Source organism: Ptychodera flava, chromosome 17, assembly GCF_041260155.1.
Source record: "Ptychodera flava strain L36383 chromosome 17, AS_Pfla_20210202, whole genome shotgun sequence".
Classification (NCBI taxonomy): Eukaryota; Metazoa; Hemichordata; class Enteropneusta; family Ptychoderidae; genus Ptychodera; species Ptychodera flava.
In genome coordinates, this window is record NC_091944.1 from 4,413,038 (window position 1) to 4,430,761 (window position 17,724).

Consider the following 17,724-nt stretch of genomic DNA (forward strand, 5'->3'; position numbering starts at 1 on the left):
CCATCTAGAAGGTTTGAACAGTTTTTCAGTTGTGAAGAGATTGATGAGAGAGCAGCCACAAAGTGACAATTTCAACAACCTAACTGCCTTTCAAAGGATTTAGATGTTATATTTTCAAGATTAGAATGACAACAATTGCAATTTATTAATTCTGAAAGCATTAGTTTTCACTGGAATTATTTTATTTTTCACCACGTTCTGATAAAAAGGTAGAATGTACATTTTGGAAAACAAATATTTAACACAATGAGTGCAGATCATAGCGGTATGATTATACAATTATATGATATCATACAAATTCCTTTCCTGCAAAATGAGTGTCGGACTGTGAGGGCGCAAAGAACCATAATGGCATCCATAAAGGATCTCAGTGTCCCCGGCTCGTTTCGGGCAGAAAGAACAATCGGCTTGGTAATTACACAGGGTAGTGCAGGCATTATTCATCTGGATATTATGAATATGGATCAAAGTCATGCATTAAACTTTTTTACATTATTCAAGCCTTACCTGTGTCGCGTTTGTGCCTATTACTTCTTGCTATGGCATCTCTATATAGTATTTCAAAGAAAACAGTCCGTATTTGTTAATTAATTGCCCTCCTTATAATCGCCTTCATTAATTTGTTCTACCGATTACAACTCGGGGGTTTATCGCCCTAACCAAATAACCCTTCAGCAGCTCATACATTATGACATTTATAGACCTTATTTATTAAATTTTACGATACGTGACATTTGTGGAGTATATATATTCATAACTTTTCGACGAATAATGCCTGCTAGACCCTGTGGTAATTAGTGTAGACTTCGCAGAACGTCATAACAATCCCTCTCGTCAACGCTGTTTGGACAAGGTATCAATTCAAAAGATTCAAAGTGAAAATTTTTAGTTTATTTAAGTGCCTCATAGCATAAAACTTCTCAACAGACCAATGCTGTAAACTAAAATCAGAGAACCACTATATCGAAAAAGCAGACTGTTAATAATAAGTCAGTATTTACAAAATCCAGATCAAGATGGCTGCAGCCAGGGAAGGCGTTGTGAACTTGCTGCGTACTATCGGCAGTGCTACGTAAGTATGCGTGCAGCTTTCGTGTAACTTCGCTTTAGTGTCCCCAAAGTGTCTCACAGTGTTCGACAGACACTGGGCATTGATGTCCTCCCGGAGCAACCAAGCTTTTGCGCTTCGTTGCTAAACTTTAAAAGTATATACGGTGCGTCGAGGGTCGATCTGTACTCAAAACTACAAAACTGTATTATGTATAATAAACTCCTTGAACGATTGAAGTTAAAAATTGTAGGCACAAGCACACCTTCCCTTTTGTTCTCACAAGAAGAAAACTTTCACCCCCGATACCGCTTTTGTACTCACATGTCAAGGATAATTTTGGAATGTGGACTTTGAGACCTTTTTATAACAAGTTACGCAATCTGAATATCGAACACATCTCGTATCAATATCACCCTGTCAATACTCATACATTTTAGTGGCCACTGTAGCAGTGTGTAGGTACTGCAACGAATTTATAAGGCGGTGAAAGTCTGAATACATCCACACGATAGTTTGAGTGGCAAATTGGCTTTGAGCTGTGAGAGCAGCCTATCACGAGTACTTACTCAATCTGATTAAATTCCGATGTAGAGATTGGTCAATCTTTTACGCTATCGTATTAAGGTCTTTATTTTTTCTGCGCCCTTTCCATTACTGGTAATAACGTAGAAGACCAACCCATCCCTACATTGGATTTTAATCAGATTGACCACTAACTCTGCATAACAGGGATGTACAGTATGTAACTGACTACGCCTCCCATCACCACTGGTAACATACACATCCCTGCCATGCAGAGCTATAAAGCAGCCAACTTATAACTCCCTGACAAAGCCGTTGAGCAATAATCAGCATTCTGAGGGATTGCTTTGGAATAGAGTGATAAAATATGGGAAAAGCAGAGCTGTTTATGATCGTTTAAATCAAAGTTTGCTCAGATGATAAGTGGTAATAGTAGTAGGTGTCCATTTTACTGTTCAAAACTATTTGGATAAACAGTAATTTCAAGTTCATCCAAATTTAGCCTTTCATCATACATTTGACTGCCACAAACACAGTCCCTCCATCATGTTTGCACCTGCAATTGCTGTAACTTTTGCTTGAGAGTGTTATATTTTAAATAAAGATTGTTAGAAGACAAAGAGTACTGGTTGAACTGCCTTCTTTATAAAATTATCTTTACTTGAATCTGAAATTAATTTCATAACTATACCAGATTTATTCCCATGTTGTCACTGATTTGGTTTCGACTTAGAATACACAGAGTTAGTCAGAACCCCCCCCCTCCCAACAAACAGAAACCCTAAAAGCCCCCCCCCCCAAGTAGATATTGTACCAAACTTCACTTGAAAAATCAAAAGATAAGAAAAGTAACTTCAATGTAGTTGATAGAATAGATACATTATCTTTGGTTTTCTGTCATTACAGTGTCAGTGTACTTACCGGTTAATACTGACTGGAAAGTATTTGGACACAGAAAAGACAATTTTTGGAGTTTTTACAACAACTCAAGCATTATGTTGCTTTGCTTGCAATTATTGGCACGTTCCTGTTCGAGAAATTCTGTATTTCCTGTTTTATAATGTTTTCAACATCTCGTATTTCAACAGCTGCAGATGCCCAGCCCACTCACAGGCTTTCAGTCATGGCTATGCTGGAGTTACTGGAACACGTTCTGTGCTATCCCATATGAAGAAATGTTCAACAGAGTCAAGCCCATCTAAGGAATATGCCTTTGAGGTAAGGATATACATTCCAGTACTAGACAAGATGGGAAAGTTAACCTTTGACCTCCATCCAGGTAAGGTTATGTGATACCTTCATTAGACAGAATGGAGAAATGGTTTGATCCGGCAAAAGGACAATATCTACAGACTCAGACTGAAATGAAAGCCACCACCAAGTTTTGTTTGCTCTCTGATAATTGACAAACAAGAATGATTTTTCAACATCAAATGTCATTAGGGTTTTCACCTTGAGGAGTGACATTGAAACAAATTGTTGCATGAGGGAAAATGCCAAGAGGGTTTGACCGGTTAAGAAGGGCTTGACTACGCAGTTTCTGCGTAGTGAAGCGTCATTACGTATTCATGGTGACCCCTGGCCAGCTGTCAATATCTTTGGGGGCTTTTGTCTTTTGGCCTGCTTTGCATATGCGTCGTTGGACACGACCTGCCAATCACCAGGTAGTCAATTAAACTATTAATTGACTGTTTACCGACCCAATTAACACTATCCAGCAGTATCAGTCATATTTTAATCGCGTGGCCCGGGTGGGCACAACGTAGGAACGCGTGTATTTCTATGTGTACGTTTCACTTGTGGTGTTGTTTGTACCATCGTGCGTTTGAAGTCCTTGTTTCACCTACAGCATACCTTCAAGGTGACAGGCTTACTATTAATGTTCAGTATCATTGCACCGAGTTCTGCCCACGTTGAAAACCACCTGTTTTGCCTACTAATTACTGCCCGTCGCTGCCCGTCCTGAATGTAGCCTATCTATAGCTACAGTAATCACATAAATCATTTATCAGTTTTGATATATACTCCTAAATTGTAAGTTTGATCAAAATCGAGACCACATTCAAGGGCTATGCAGACTGTCCATGTACGCACACACAGTGACAAGAAGGCGGCAAACACCTACTCACCAAGCACATCGAATCGGCGAAAAGAAGCATAAAAAGCTAGGCTCATCGCCAAAACAAACGCGCCAAGCGCTAACAAAAACCCATACCAAGCAGCCCTTTTCAGGGCCACCAAATACTCCAAAAGAGAACTACCAAAAAAAACCATAAAATGACATAGAACACACAAACACTTAAAAGAAATAACAAAAATCGTACACATAACAAACAACTGAAACATAACATTAAATACAAATAAACAATCACAGTAACGTAACAGAAAACATGGCCGTGGAAATAAATTAGCTATTTCCAAAGAAAAGCCGACAACAACATGAAATTCAACAACAACCTATCATCGCTCAAACTATGAAACTCCGAAAACTAGTACTAGGGGCAAAAGCCTTAAAATTCATTCGGACACCAACAAAACCAAACAGAATAAAACCACCTCAGGATTTCAACAAATAAAGTCGTATAATGTGACTAACGCTACATCGTGAGACACAAACAATCGCAACACCAATTCAAAGAAAAGTCAAATTGGACTCCACGAACAACAAAAAAACAAAAACTTGAAAGCTATCTGAAGCTTCTAAACTCGCACTTCTAGAGATACCCTTTCAAACAAGGAAACAAAACATGTCACGTGCCAAAAGAATCGCGATAAACCAGCTTACAAACAATGGACAAATTTTGGGAAAATAACCCTTCGACAAGGGTCGGTTTTTCGTTATTGTCAACACAAACGATTACGTACTCCAATGCGAAAGGCAATTACGTAACACTCAGTATTATACACAACAAGCCAGAACAAACAGTAAACAAAGTAAACGAACTATTAATTAAAATGTACGAGAACAAGCACATCAACCAGGATACTTGTAAGTATCTTGATCCAATAAACATAAAATCCGTACCCCGCAGTGGTACTTATTGCCTAAAAATTCACAAACCTCCGCAAAAATCTAAAAGACACACCAGTCAAAACAAAATTTACCGAAGTAAAGAAATATAGAACAAACAAACCGAACCACCAAACGGACTCACAACGTGACCAAAATTAATATACTTGCCTCGCTAATCGGAAAGCAAGACCACTAAAATGCATTAAAATAAATTTTCACAAACACAAACTAAGGAAAGAATCTACACTGCGACTGATGAGAAACCACACTCGGGTTTCGAAACGCAAGCGTCAAAGGGCGACTCTATCAACTTTTGTAACAACATAGGTCCGGCTGCGTCTCGCCATAAGCTTTCCCCACACAAACAAAACGTTACCGTACACACTAATCCAAACTTCTCTACAAATATCCAAAGCGAAACAAACATTTCATTAACACAAACAATCGGATAAGAATGTAGGAACACATTTTCGAAACGAATCAAACACAAACTCGACACAAAACATTTAGGATAGTTAGGTGGGGAGCCTGTTTCACATTTTTTACATCTCGCTATACTGTCTATGATTCTAAAAATAAAGTCATCTGCCACTTTTTCTGTATACGCGGTTTGGCAAAACTCATCTCTTCAATCGAAAGTCGGGCGATTTCATGGTTCTTTGGGCACTTAAGTGTACGTCAAGCTTAAGGAATGTAGTTACATTCGCGATGTTTTATTCGAAAATTATTTATTTCTTCATGGACAAATGCACATAATTTATGCTGTTGGAAATACTGGCCGCTCATAAACAAGACAATAAACTCAATATATGTGCATCTTTACTTATATTGTCAAAGTACCACCGACACCCACAAAAAACCAAATGGTTCAGTCTAGGTATTTTGCAACTCTGCCATCCGACTGGTCAACAGGAAATCAACCATAGGTGTCTTTTGGCACGCGTATACGCCAGTCACCTAGGCGACGGTAATCTGCACCACTTATCACCATCGGGAAGGTACTCCTCCCCATATACCACTGGCGATCCCACCCTCAAGGCACTGCGTCATTCGACCAAGCATTGTTATTGTAATTTCCTGCATAAAATTAACAGCGAGGTCAACCGTCAAAATCTCTTGGGATTTCCTGGCATGGTCTATTTTCTTTACAGATGGCTTGCAGCAATATTCGTTATGGCATGGGAGTTACCCAAGAAGTCGGCATGGTAAGTGCTTTTTTGGCTATGACAATGGTTGTAAATTTAGTTACTTTCATTTTGACAAAAACAAGTGTTAGCAGGTGTACAAGTGTATTTTCCACATTGTTGATTTTACACAGTAAGATGAAAGCAAATTCCTAAATCAGACTTTTCATGGCATTGGATTTATAAATATACTCTGGCAACAAAATAAATGTTATTTTAGCAGATGGCAACTGGTGCCATTAAATCACAATTCACAAATGAAAATATCTAGACAGATTATAGTGAAGATGAGTATATTAAACTCAAACAAACTGCCGGACCCTGTCAGGGTTTTGGTTTGAAATTGATCTTGAAGCCTTTTCTCAAAGAGCATAGTGTCAGCCTATCATTTAGGAGATGGTTGAAACTAAGTACAGATGAATTGTTGAAGTCAAATAGTTGTAGTATTCCTGTCTTGATATTTAATGGAATTCTCATTATTTTTTTTCAGGACTTTATAAACCTCAACGCCAAAAATGTTTGTGTTGTTACTGACAAAAAGGTAAATTATGAAAATGAATCATTGTCATGAATCAATGAATAAATCGTCACTTTTGATTCTTTCATTAAATCAGGTGAATATAATGTCTATTGTTTGTAGTTGCAATAGTTCAAATAATTGCGTGAATATGTCATTTCATCCACAGTATTTAGTGATTGATATTGAGTGTTGCTGAATTTAAAGTATTTTTCACATAAACACACTTGATTCCATCAATAACAATTCATGTTAGTTTAGAAGATAATAAGAATGGTGCTAACAGTAGGGTGGCCAAGTTAAGCTAAAATGTTGCGACATTATACACAACTCACGCACACTGAAAGTGAAATTTGATTTTCGTGAAATTTTAAACGCCATTTTTTCTGAAAATAAGTAGCTCAGTTACTGAAAAAATAGATATTTCCAATTAAAATCGATGTATGAGGCAGGTTTCATTAAAAAACTGAAGAAAAAACGATAGAAAAATAGTGTTTTTCCTCTCCAAAAATGCCACTTTGTACTGACCGGCCACAGCGCTCGAGCGGTCGCCGCTCATGGCACGCACTTCTGAATCTAGTCAATACCTATTTCGCAACGGAACTGCTTTCGGGCCCTGTGCACGCTGTCATAGAACTGTGAAACTTGGCCAGGAAGTGGCAGACCATCCCATTTACATGTAGTGGTGAGTTTTTGTTATATTCTGGGAATTTTAGCCAGCAAACACGAGGTAAAGTGAGTACGGTTAATTCTGTGTAGATTTTTCCCATTTAGATACATATTTTTGCCATAAAACTTGTAGCATGCTCTTTTTAAACATCATTCCAACATTTCTGTGAAATATGACGAAAATCTGTCCACGAGCACAAGTACGAATCATAAAAACAAAATCATGTTCATTCATAGACCTCAGTACAGTGTAACTCAAGATGGCGGCGGAAGGCAGTCACACTGACACACCATTGACAGCCTGCCTGAGGCTGAAGTTAGGGACAGCTATTTCTTACAATTTCATGGCTGAAAATGAACTGCATTAAAAGACAATTGGCAGTTTAAATTGATTTGTTAGAATTGAGTGTTATTAAATAACATTGTGACAAAATTTCATTGTATTGTGAGCTCTAGTTTTTAAGTTATGTGAATTCAAATTCATAAAAACATAAAAATCCATCCATTTTTCGATGGTACGGTGCCGCCGCAATTTTGACTAAGTCAGACAAAATATTTTCAATTTTCAACACTCACAGCTTCAAAATCCAAGACTGTGCATCAGTCAAATCTTGATTTTTCCATAATATTTGGTAAATCTGTGCACAAGACACATAGTTTAATGATTCCATGTGAAGTAAATAAAAAATTATGGTTGCCAAACTTGAAGGAATCGGCATTCATTGAAATAATTTTAAAATTTGCCGAAAATTGTCCGCGAAAAAATGGCATTTTTTTTGCTTTAAAACTTCATAACTTTTGATTTGATACAGCTATTTGCATATTTTTTTTTTATTTTTCTTCTTTTACCCCGTTCTTGCTAAAAATCCATTTAAACTGTGTGTATAAACAAGAGAAAAAAATGGCTTGGCCACCCTACTAACAGTCTCCTTTGCAGTTTCTGAAATATCATGCTTTGAAATACCTGAAAAAGAAAGTAATTGACAACTTATAGTATTGTAAGGTCCAGAAATGAAGATGACCATGTAGTTCTGTGTTTCTCTGTCTATTTCATACTTTTCAGCTATCCAGTCTCCCACCAGTAAAAGCTGCCATTGAGTCACTTGAGAGACATCATGTCACCTACAGTCTGTTTGATGATGTCAGGGTTGAACCAACGGACAGTAGGTAAGGAGGGTGTCATCTAAGGGACATAAGAATCCTTAGGGGACACTTTTAATGCATCTGTTATTTAAACAGTACTGTAAGGTTTGTAATTTTGTCATCTGTTACCATAAATTCTCTCATTATAATTTATATGTTGTCTCAGATGTGAAGCTGAAAAGCCTCCTGTGAACTTTGACCCCGTATGCTGTTTATGTAAAAAGGAAGTTTGTTGGTGATGAGTGCAGTGAACTGTAGAGGGTGATGGACATCAAGAAACAACAATAACAATAAACTGACCTTTGAATCCTATCATTCCCTTTCAGTTTTAAATCTGCCATTGATTTTGCAAAGAGAGGTAACTTTGACGCCTTCCTGGCTGTCGGTGGTGGCTCTGTAATTGACACAGCCAAGGTGTGCAATCTCTATTCCTGCAACCCAGAGGCTGAATTCTTGGACTATGTGAATGCACCAATCGGAAAAGGTCTCCCTGTGAGAGGTGAATTGAAACCACTCATTGCAGGTAAGAACTTTGTTCCATCTTTTGGGGTTATTACACGAAGTTAGGGCGATACCGTGTCGTATTCGAGTGATTGGTCCGTATTTTGACGAGTTGCGCAGCAACGAGTCAAAATACGGACACATCACGAGAATACGACGCGGTATCGCCCTAACTTCGTGTAATAACCCCTTTATCATACATGCATGCTTTGGTTATGACTGTTTTCCTACAGACGCTCCGAAATTAGCAACGAAATCAACTTGAAATCGACCTTGCTTCCTCCAGGCTGTACTTATAAAAAGTTGGTTGCTAAGGAGTGATGACAACCGTATCACTTCTTGATATTATTCCGCTATTGGGCCATTCCACTGCAAAGGAGGGTTTATGGAGCACTTTTACAGCAAACAATTTAAATATTACGATGTCGACACAGGTTTTCACAATTTGAAGAAGATTTATCTTTAGTTTAAAATGACGGTGGATGTAAAACATAGGCGGAAGTTCACAAAATGGGTGTGTTTTCGTGTTTTAATACATAACCTCATCCCTGCGTGAAAGTTATGAGGCCGCCAAAATCGGGTCAAAATACTCGCGCCACGCTCAAACTCTTATCGAGTATGAACAGCTTAGAGCACAGAGCAAGCAGCTCTACGACATCTATGAATGCACATACAGTGGATATAATACCCGTACCACTACCAGTCAGTTTATCTCGAAGAATTATACATGTTCCCAGACGTCAAATATGCCGAATTTACCATCTCAGTAAGCGGATTAGTGAAAACATGAAGTGAGTACACTGTATAAGCTGTAGTGTCGTAACTCGTTCGTGATTTTGTTGCTGTACGAATAAAAGTACATTTCAAAGGTATTTCCGTCTTCTGCTCGTACATTTTCCTTCCTGGCTTGCCTAAATAGAACTAAACTTCCTTTAACAACCGAAGCGAAAGTTGACTTTCCCTAGATGGCACATTGTATCTGAAACCCGCACCGCATCGGTGCCACCAGACACGATCATGACCTGTGCACTGACAGGTACAAATCGGAAATATCATGTGCACCTTCAACCTTGTCTGTCGCGAGTATTTTCAGTGCGGTTGGATTTTCGTGGCTCATTTACGACTGTAAACGATGTAATTCACCGCCCAGATACTTTAAGCTCATCAACAGGAAACTTGTCGTAAACCGATTCTATCATGATGCTCTGTCAACCGTGACGTGTAATGATACTTCCATGGTGTAATCTTCAGCAGCGTAGATGACACGAAAACACTGCACCGTGCACCACCACAGGACCGGCCGTGAATTGACAGGTGTCGGCAAATTTAACAAATTTTCAATACGTTTGTTTGTATGTTTTTGGTACAACTGTACTTGTGCCTAAGAGCAATGCCCATGAAGTGACTGCAAACAACAAAATTTTGACCATATAATCATAATGACGTTTCGGATCGTCATTTGTCTTATTCGCTCAGCTGTTTTATATGTATATACCAACGAAGGTCATGCATACAGCGAAGGTCACGCGTCCGCGTCGCTGTAAGTAGTTCGGTTACAGTGAAAATATAATTCGTATTTTCACTAGTTAAAATATGGGCTCATATCAGTACCGTCTGAACAATAGAAGAATGGCAATACAGGCATAGCATGTATGATCTTTTGTATTGTTCTGATTGTTTAATAAACAAAAACTACCAATATAGTTTTCATGATTTAAACTGGATTTTCTGGCATGCTTTCAGGTTTGCCATCAAAGATCCTTTAGCACAATCAAAGAAACGGAGAATGTGAAATTTCTTTACCTCTTAATTTGTCTACCAGGTATCAACTTTGTTTCGTAGGTTTCCCTCAGATGTTCTTTTATTAAACAAGATGCAATTTATGACTGCTTTTTCTTATGGAAAATGTAATTTAGTCTGGACATCAAACTTATCGGACAATAAATATTATGAAACATGCAGAGGCTGTGTTGGAAAAGTACATGCTACAGGTCTTGATACAATCCTTTGGCAGTAGTCTACATGTATGTATGTGAGGGATTCATAGGCAGAATATTGTCTGCAGTTAATTTAAAAATTAATGAATTACTGCATTGCATTAATTTTTAGTTGTTTCAAATACTTCACAAATATTGGAGAATACTTTTTTTGATCAGATATACAACATATAAAGCAAGATTTTGATATTGTCTGTTTTCTTCTGTTTTATAGTTCCAACAACAGCAGGCACAGGCAGTGAAACTACTGGTGTGGCCATCTTTGATTATGAACCCCTCAAAGCTAAAACAGGTGACAAATCATTTGAAAGTGTTTAAAGTCTATATAATTGCTGTGTATTCATTATTTATCTTTGCTATTTCATCCAAAGTTGACTTTGGTGAGTACAATGAAGATGGTCCCTCTCATAGTATTTACCCAACTCATGAAGTATTCAGTGTTTTGCTAAGGTTGGGGAATATTGGTAAATGATGATGTATGGTGTACAGTTGCTGGTCATTGTGGTTGACCATGATTAATGTGAAACGCCTCAGTAGAGATTTATTTGTAGAATGCTAGTTGTGCAGCAAGGCAAGTCACTTTTCTCAGATTCACAGTTTATTCCATTTTCTGCCATTCTAACTCAAAAGGTATTGGAAGTAGAAGTCTGCGGCCATTGCTTGGTTTAGTCGACCCTCTGCACACTCAACACATGCCACAGAGAGTCACAGCCAACAGTGGGTTTGATGTATTGTGGTAAGTTATACACTTTTTACTGTTTGAAATATTTCTTGTTTTCTTTGGAATTTGTTTGACCATGACAAGGATACCTGAGTCAATGGACTGCTTTCTGTACTTGGCAATTGGAGTGATGGCAAATTTGGCCTTTGTTATTCAGAGAACATAAGCATGGACTTCTTCAAATTTTCTTATGATGTCCAATTTAAAGGTATACTGTCACCTGTTCCAATTTTGCCACAGTTGCCATGGAAACAGAAAATCTAACCAATCAGAGATTTTAAGCAGATGGCCGCTTTTTAAAAACAGTGCCCTCACATGGGCATTTTCAATACCAAGGAATGCCCCTTTAACCAGATACTGGCATATTTAGATTACAGGTGACTGTAAACCTATGATGGGCTCAATGTGCTGTACTAGTTTACTTACCTAAACACAAGGCAATACACTTTGCATCAATCAGTAAAATTTTTTTTTAATTTTATGCTATTTCATCTGCCTAGTAGATTTGTGCATTATAAACATCTAGTATCCTTACATGAACTCAAAATCATAGAATAATACACTGTCACAAATACAATGTATGTGATAATCATAGAACTGTACATCTTTTAAAGTTACATTGTGTATAATTATTCTTTACAGTCATGCATTGGAATCCTACACGGCTATTCCGTTTAATGAGAGAACTCCCAGACCCAGTAATCCCATAGAAAGACCGGCCTACCAGGGCAGTAACCCCATCAGTGATATCTGGTCTCTGGATTCACTAAAGATCATCCAGAAGTATATGAAAAGGTAAACTGGAAGTTCCTGTCAGTGAGTGTGGATAAGAGTGTCTGTCATCAAATGTCATACTTATGCATACATGTACTTGTAGGCTGAGGTGTTCAGTCACATGTTTTTATAAAATATAACAAGGCTTCATTTAAAAGACTACAACATTTGAGTCCAATTCACACAACTATGCAGAGAGAGTACATTGAAGGTGTAATCACATTGAGATGAAGCGTGTTATATGGTCAAATGTCAAAATAGTGGATTAAAACAGTGTGCTTGACATTGGCATTCTTGGGATGTTGAAGTCTTAAGACTGTTTGCATGTTGCATTAACAAAATTTATGTGTGACTGCTGCGCTCTTCTGTACATTTAACTGCTCATAATTTTGACTAATTTAAAACATTTCTGTGTCATCGAAATATAACTTTTATCCAAGTATTTGAGGCTTATCCTACCAGCAGAAGACACATCTCAAGTACCACCTGTTATCAAAACAAAGGCAGGCATATATGCGAATATATATATTTGTAGAAAGTTGAGTTCAGTGAGTATTTTACTTTGTACTCTGCAGAGCTGTTAAAGATCCTGAAGATTTGGAGGCAAGATCACAGATGCATCTTGCCAGTGTATTTGCAGGTGTTGGATTTGGTAATGCTGGTGTCCATCTGTGGTATGTATAGTTCTCCTTGACCTTACTGTATATTTCATGTACAAACATTTGTTATTCAACAAAGATAACATCAAAATAACAACATAATTGAAATTCAAAAGTTAATGGGTAAAACTGTTAGGTGTGTGGTTTTTACAAAAATTGCTGGTGAGAATGACTTTGGAAATTCCCAAGATACTAGAGAAAACTCTGATCAGTTTATCATCCTCTAGATGAAATTTATTGAAATTGTTCCATGGGGACAGATATTCTGGTAAACACTACCGTGACAACTGTGCTGAACTTTTCTTATCTTATACTTGTCAAAAAGTATAAACAAATTAATAACCTTAAAAATAGTGATACAGCACTAACTCATTGTGTTCATTTGCCTTACATTCAGCCATGGTATGTCATACCCTATTGCTGGATTGGTCAAGTCATACAGGGCCAAGGACTATGATGTTGGCCATCCCATAATAGTAAGTTCTGCTGGCACATCTCAACAACACAAGGCCCATCCTCCTCATGATATTAATCAGTATCCATTTGAGGGTGCCTTTCATGATGAATGAATATGAACACCCCCTAGGAGTGTGTTGAATTGTACTGTAGCCCTCATTGGCCCAAGGCTCTTCAGTCTTGCTGTTCTGCTTATTTACTCAGTCTCTTTTTTTGCAAATCAAAGAACAAAACCTGTACACGTTGATAATAACCTGTTTAGTCATTCCAAGTTGACAATAGTAATTGCGGTTGCAAAGTGCTTCGTCAGTGTACAGTAGCTCAAAGTACAGAGTGCCATTCATCAAAATTAAATTACATTATGTAATTGTAATAGAACGACCAGCAGTGAACATGTAAAATATATGAAGTGTACCAATTGAACGTAACTATTTTGTGATTCACACAACATCTGAAAGCACTTTTTGTCAATTTCATTTAGTCACTATATTGTCTATTTCTAGCCCCATGGATTGTCGGTTGTCATGACATCACCTGCCGTCTTTCAATTCACTGCTCCAATGTGTCCAGAAAGACATATTGAAGCAGCTGGCATCTTAGGTGAGTACCTGTCTTGTCTTTTTGATGGGAAGCATCCACAAGATGAGCAGTATATGTACTGAAATGGAGATCACAGCTGCCATTGATATATTTGTATGACTCAGATGATGAAACTGACATAACGTTAGACTGATAGGAGAGCCCTCTATGGCGAGAACCAAGGATTGAATCCTCTGTATTAATGTTAATTATCTCAGTCTGTGAATTCCCATTTTTTGGTTCAGCATTTTTTTCACCAGTCTGTGTTTACTGAAAGATTTCTATATGGACAGTTTTAAAGGGGGAGCAGCCGTAACTTGTGATTTTTTCATGATTTTTGTTTTTAATGTCAACAGTTTCTTGCTCTACTCTCCAAAGCATGTGAGATACATAGTATTCAGCTTGTCAGCTCAGCCTGAAAATGTGTGAAATGCATTGTTATTGTTGACAAGTGAATTCTGGTCCGGACTAGAATTCATATCTAAACAATGACAGTAGACACTGTTTTGAAAAGGTACATAGTAAGTGTTCAATGTGCTTTGGGGAGTAGAACAAGAACTTGTGATGACAAACAAAACTTGTGAAAAATCATCAAAATTACAGCTACTGGCATTTTTGTCTTGATAGGAGGTGATACCACAAATGTGAAAAGAGAAGATGCTGGCAAACTGCTTGCAGACACTCTGAGACAATTCATGTATGATCTTAATGTTGACGATGGACTTGGTAAACTTGGCTTCACTAAAGATGATATTCCAGCGTTGGTGAAGGGAACATTACCACAGGTTTGTGTGAAATACAATACTGAAGTATTTATCCCCATTGGTAACTGACATACACGTAGGATGGGGTGGGATAGAGAGAATGAGTCACAATGTTGCAGAGTAGCTGCGATGGGGACACAGAGAGACTAGACATTAGTGGAGATGTGTTGAGGTTGCTATGTATGACAGGTAGATATTCAAATACAAAGGCTAACAGAGAGCTATTGTGGTACACTGACTTTGACATTGAGAAGACAGCAGATGTATACACGCTATATAGAAACAGACAATAGAGAGGGCGTGGTGGATCAATCAATCAATGGAACATTTCTGCACATTTCCTGCACATGAATGATATTATGATGTATGAATGCAAGATACTGACATTATTTAAAAGACCTTATGTAGGCTAGGAGAACAGTGAAAATTCCCAGTCATTGCTGCTTTTCCTCTGTATGTGATTGTTAATGTGGAAACACTGTTGTCAGAATGTCTCTTCATCTGTCTTTTATCTCTACAATAGTATTTTCATCCTTGTGTGTACTGCCTCCTATAAATAATTGTTCTTGTTTTACTTTGCGTATTTTACAGGAACTAGCCCTCAGAATGAAATCATACTTAAAAAAGTAACAAACTATCTTTGTTTTATGTTTACAGCACAGAGTAACAAAACTTGCTCCAAGACCACAGTCTGAAGAAGACTTGTCAAATATGTTTGAAAATTCAATGAAGATTTACTAAAAACAAGACTTTGAGTGGTGCTTGTTGAAGGTTTAGACCATTACGGAGATATCACAGGGTATTCAAGAAAGTCCAAATTTAACCCCTTCATAATTACGACTTGATTCATTCTAATCACTTCCTCAGATTTCAACGCATCCTCATTCAGCAAAGTGGTGATGAAGGAATTTATATGGTATTTCCAGGATTCATGTACATTTCATTTCTACAGCACCACATTCATGTCTGTCTGTAACCACAAAGGGATGGAGCAGTTCATAAAATGATAGAATGAGAATAAAAAGGTCTTCATTTTTTCAAAAAGTACAGAATTGATGACAAAAAGAGTCATGGTACTATGAAAGAACTGGACAGCAACAGTATTAAATGATTGTCAACTCAATTAAAGTACATTTCTTGTGTACGATATTACAATTAGCGTGACATTGGGGATTGATTTGGTAACTGGGTTACTACCTAAAATATTTCAGCATTGCACTTTTACCATAATAATGAGTTTTATAGTAATATAAAATACATGTACTCATCATTTGAATTTCCAGCTGTTTTGCAGCAAGTGGAAATGAAAGCTTTGTATTTCTCAAAGTATGATAATCTTACTGAAAATGATGGACAGAATGATACATCAGAGTTTATCTTTTCCTGTTAAAGCATATTCAAATGAAACCTTTGGGTTTGGATGGAGCATTGACGATCTTTGCATGTCAACAGAACATTGAACTACAAATTTTTAGCAAACTAAATTCGTATATCATTGGTGGACTCCTGGCATCAAGTTACACGGAGGACGCTGCTTCTCCATCAATCCCATATTATTGAATTGTAATATCATGGAGCATTTCTCCTTTCTTAAAATAAAATGAGTGAAATTAAGTACTATCATGCTCACATAATTGTGCAAAAATCAAATGAAAACATGAACAGACTTTTGATACAGTAAGAACTACTTTAAATGTGACTCTGTGTGGCTGCATGAAAGATGTCTGTGATTGGTCCATTTCTTTTTTGTTTCATTATCAGACCATTTTATGTAACCAATGACTGCAGCTGTTCTTGATAACAAAAGGAATGTTTCTTCACATTATGAACAAATTAAGCAGAGAGAGAGAGCAACTACATTGTTTGGATTGCTTTTTAAAATTTATGCATGTAATCAAGAATTTTAAAAAATGTAAAAATAAAATTATATTTTACAATCTATGATGATGGTGTTGGAATTGTTCATGTTTATTTTAGTACCACTGCAACCTCAGTTTATCAGTACACATATTGAAATTTGCGTTGTGCAGAAATTCTGCTGCGTCCACAGTGTGTGGTCCATTGTCTGATACTGAACCCATATCATGGGCAGTAAACACTTTTGGAAAAGACATAATAGAGTTCAGTAGCTAAAGAGTAAAGCAAGAAACGGAGGCTTATACAGTGATTCACTCTGAACTGTAGTGCAGCTCAAAGGATGGTCAAACTATTGCTATATTTAAGGTGCTAAATTGTAGAGATTTGCCACATTATTGTAGAACATGACTGGCTTGACAATAAACCTACGAACGGAAGTATTTCATCATATGTGGTGGGAATGGTAGGGTTTACAAAACGCCAATATAAATGTTGATACATGTACTACAGAAATTATTGCCAGTTTGACAGCTTAGAGTTGTTTTAAAATTCACTTCAACTTGCAACAATCATCACAGACCTAAAGCTTGTCTGAGACTCTCAGCCATCATAGAAAAACTTCAAAGCAGACCCTACACTTGTTGCATATCAATTGTATACTTATGCATAAGGTATAAGATCGAACCATATATTTAAAAATAGCGTCAAGGACACTGAAGCTCCTCAAGTGTGAGGCCAGTTGAAGTAGTTGGTTGTTGGTAAGCAGTAATTGACTTGGAGGCATGGGGTTGGGATACGGGATACACAAGATTTGTGTTAGATACATTTAATTGTATATACGGCATGATTTGGTGCATTAATATAAAAATAAGTTGCATACATTAACACCAATCTATCCTGATGGAGTATGTGGCGGTTTATTATTAGGCGACTAGTAAAGTGAGTAAGCGCCATTTACTGCATTGGAATGCAGGAGAGCCACTGTAATTTCTCTGTCAGCACTCTAGTGAAAATTACTTCATTGTGTTTTCAACATTTAAATTTGTAGTATACAAGTGAATTGCATTTTCACATTGAATTGCTTGACCAGAAAATTCATCAGCCTTTTGCTGAAGTAGGTTTATATCTTCTTGTGTATATTGGCCAACTCTGAGACGATTAAGTAATTCTGCAAAATGTTTACCATCTCTCTGTCTGCACAGGTGCAATAGAGAAATAAATATGCAAAAAAGATGAAGGGTTACAGTAGTATTTGTGAAATCGAGCTCAAAGGTCATCAAAGTCATGTGACATTTTGTCCAAAAGTGGTATCCCATA

At 37.3% G+C, this 17,724-nt stretch overlaps 1 protein-coding gene across 1 annotated transcript; it reads left to right on the plus strand.

The window, feature by feature from the left end:
- The first annotated feature begins 917 nt into the window (after positions 1-917).
- Positions 918-16,491, plus strand: LOC139115203 (hydroxyacid-oxoacid transhydrogenase, mitochondrial-like). The gene is made up of 14 exons (XM_070677153.1): positions 918-1,072; positions 2,662-2,791; positions 5,738-5,791; positions 6,261-6,311; positions 8,020-8,123; positions 8,426-8,622; positions 10,812-10,889; positions 11,228-11,333; positions 11,961-12,113; positions 12,668-12,766; positions 13,149-13,227; positions 13,711-13,807; positions 14,414-14,571; positions 15,208-16,491. Exons 1-14 carry the CDS (start codon positions 1,017-1,019, stop codon positions 15,289-15,291), a joined length of 1,446 nt encoding a protein of 481 aa, XP_070533254.1. The 5' UTR covers positions 918-1,016; the 3' UTR covers positions 15,292-16,491.
- The last annotated feature ends 1,233 nt before the right edge of the window (positions 16,492-17,724 follow it).

Excerpts from the sequence above, each read along its gene's own strand:
- LOC139115203 (XM_070677153.1), top strand. The coding sequence starts at position 1,017 with ATGGCTGCAGCCAGGGAAGGCGTTGTGAACTTGCTGCGTACTATCGGC. Across the intron at positions 2,792-5,737 it reads CTAAGGAATATGCCTTTGAG|ATGGCTTGCAGCAATATTCG; the intron begins GTAAGGATATAC and ends TTTTCTTTACAG. Across the intron at positions 5,792-6,260 it reads TTACCCAAGAAGTCGGCATG|GACTTTATAAACCTCAACGC; the intron begins GTAAGTGCTTTT and ends ATTTTTTTTCAG.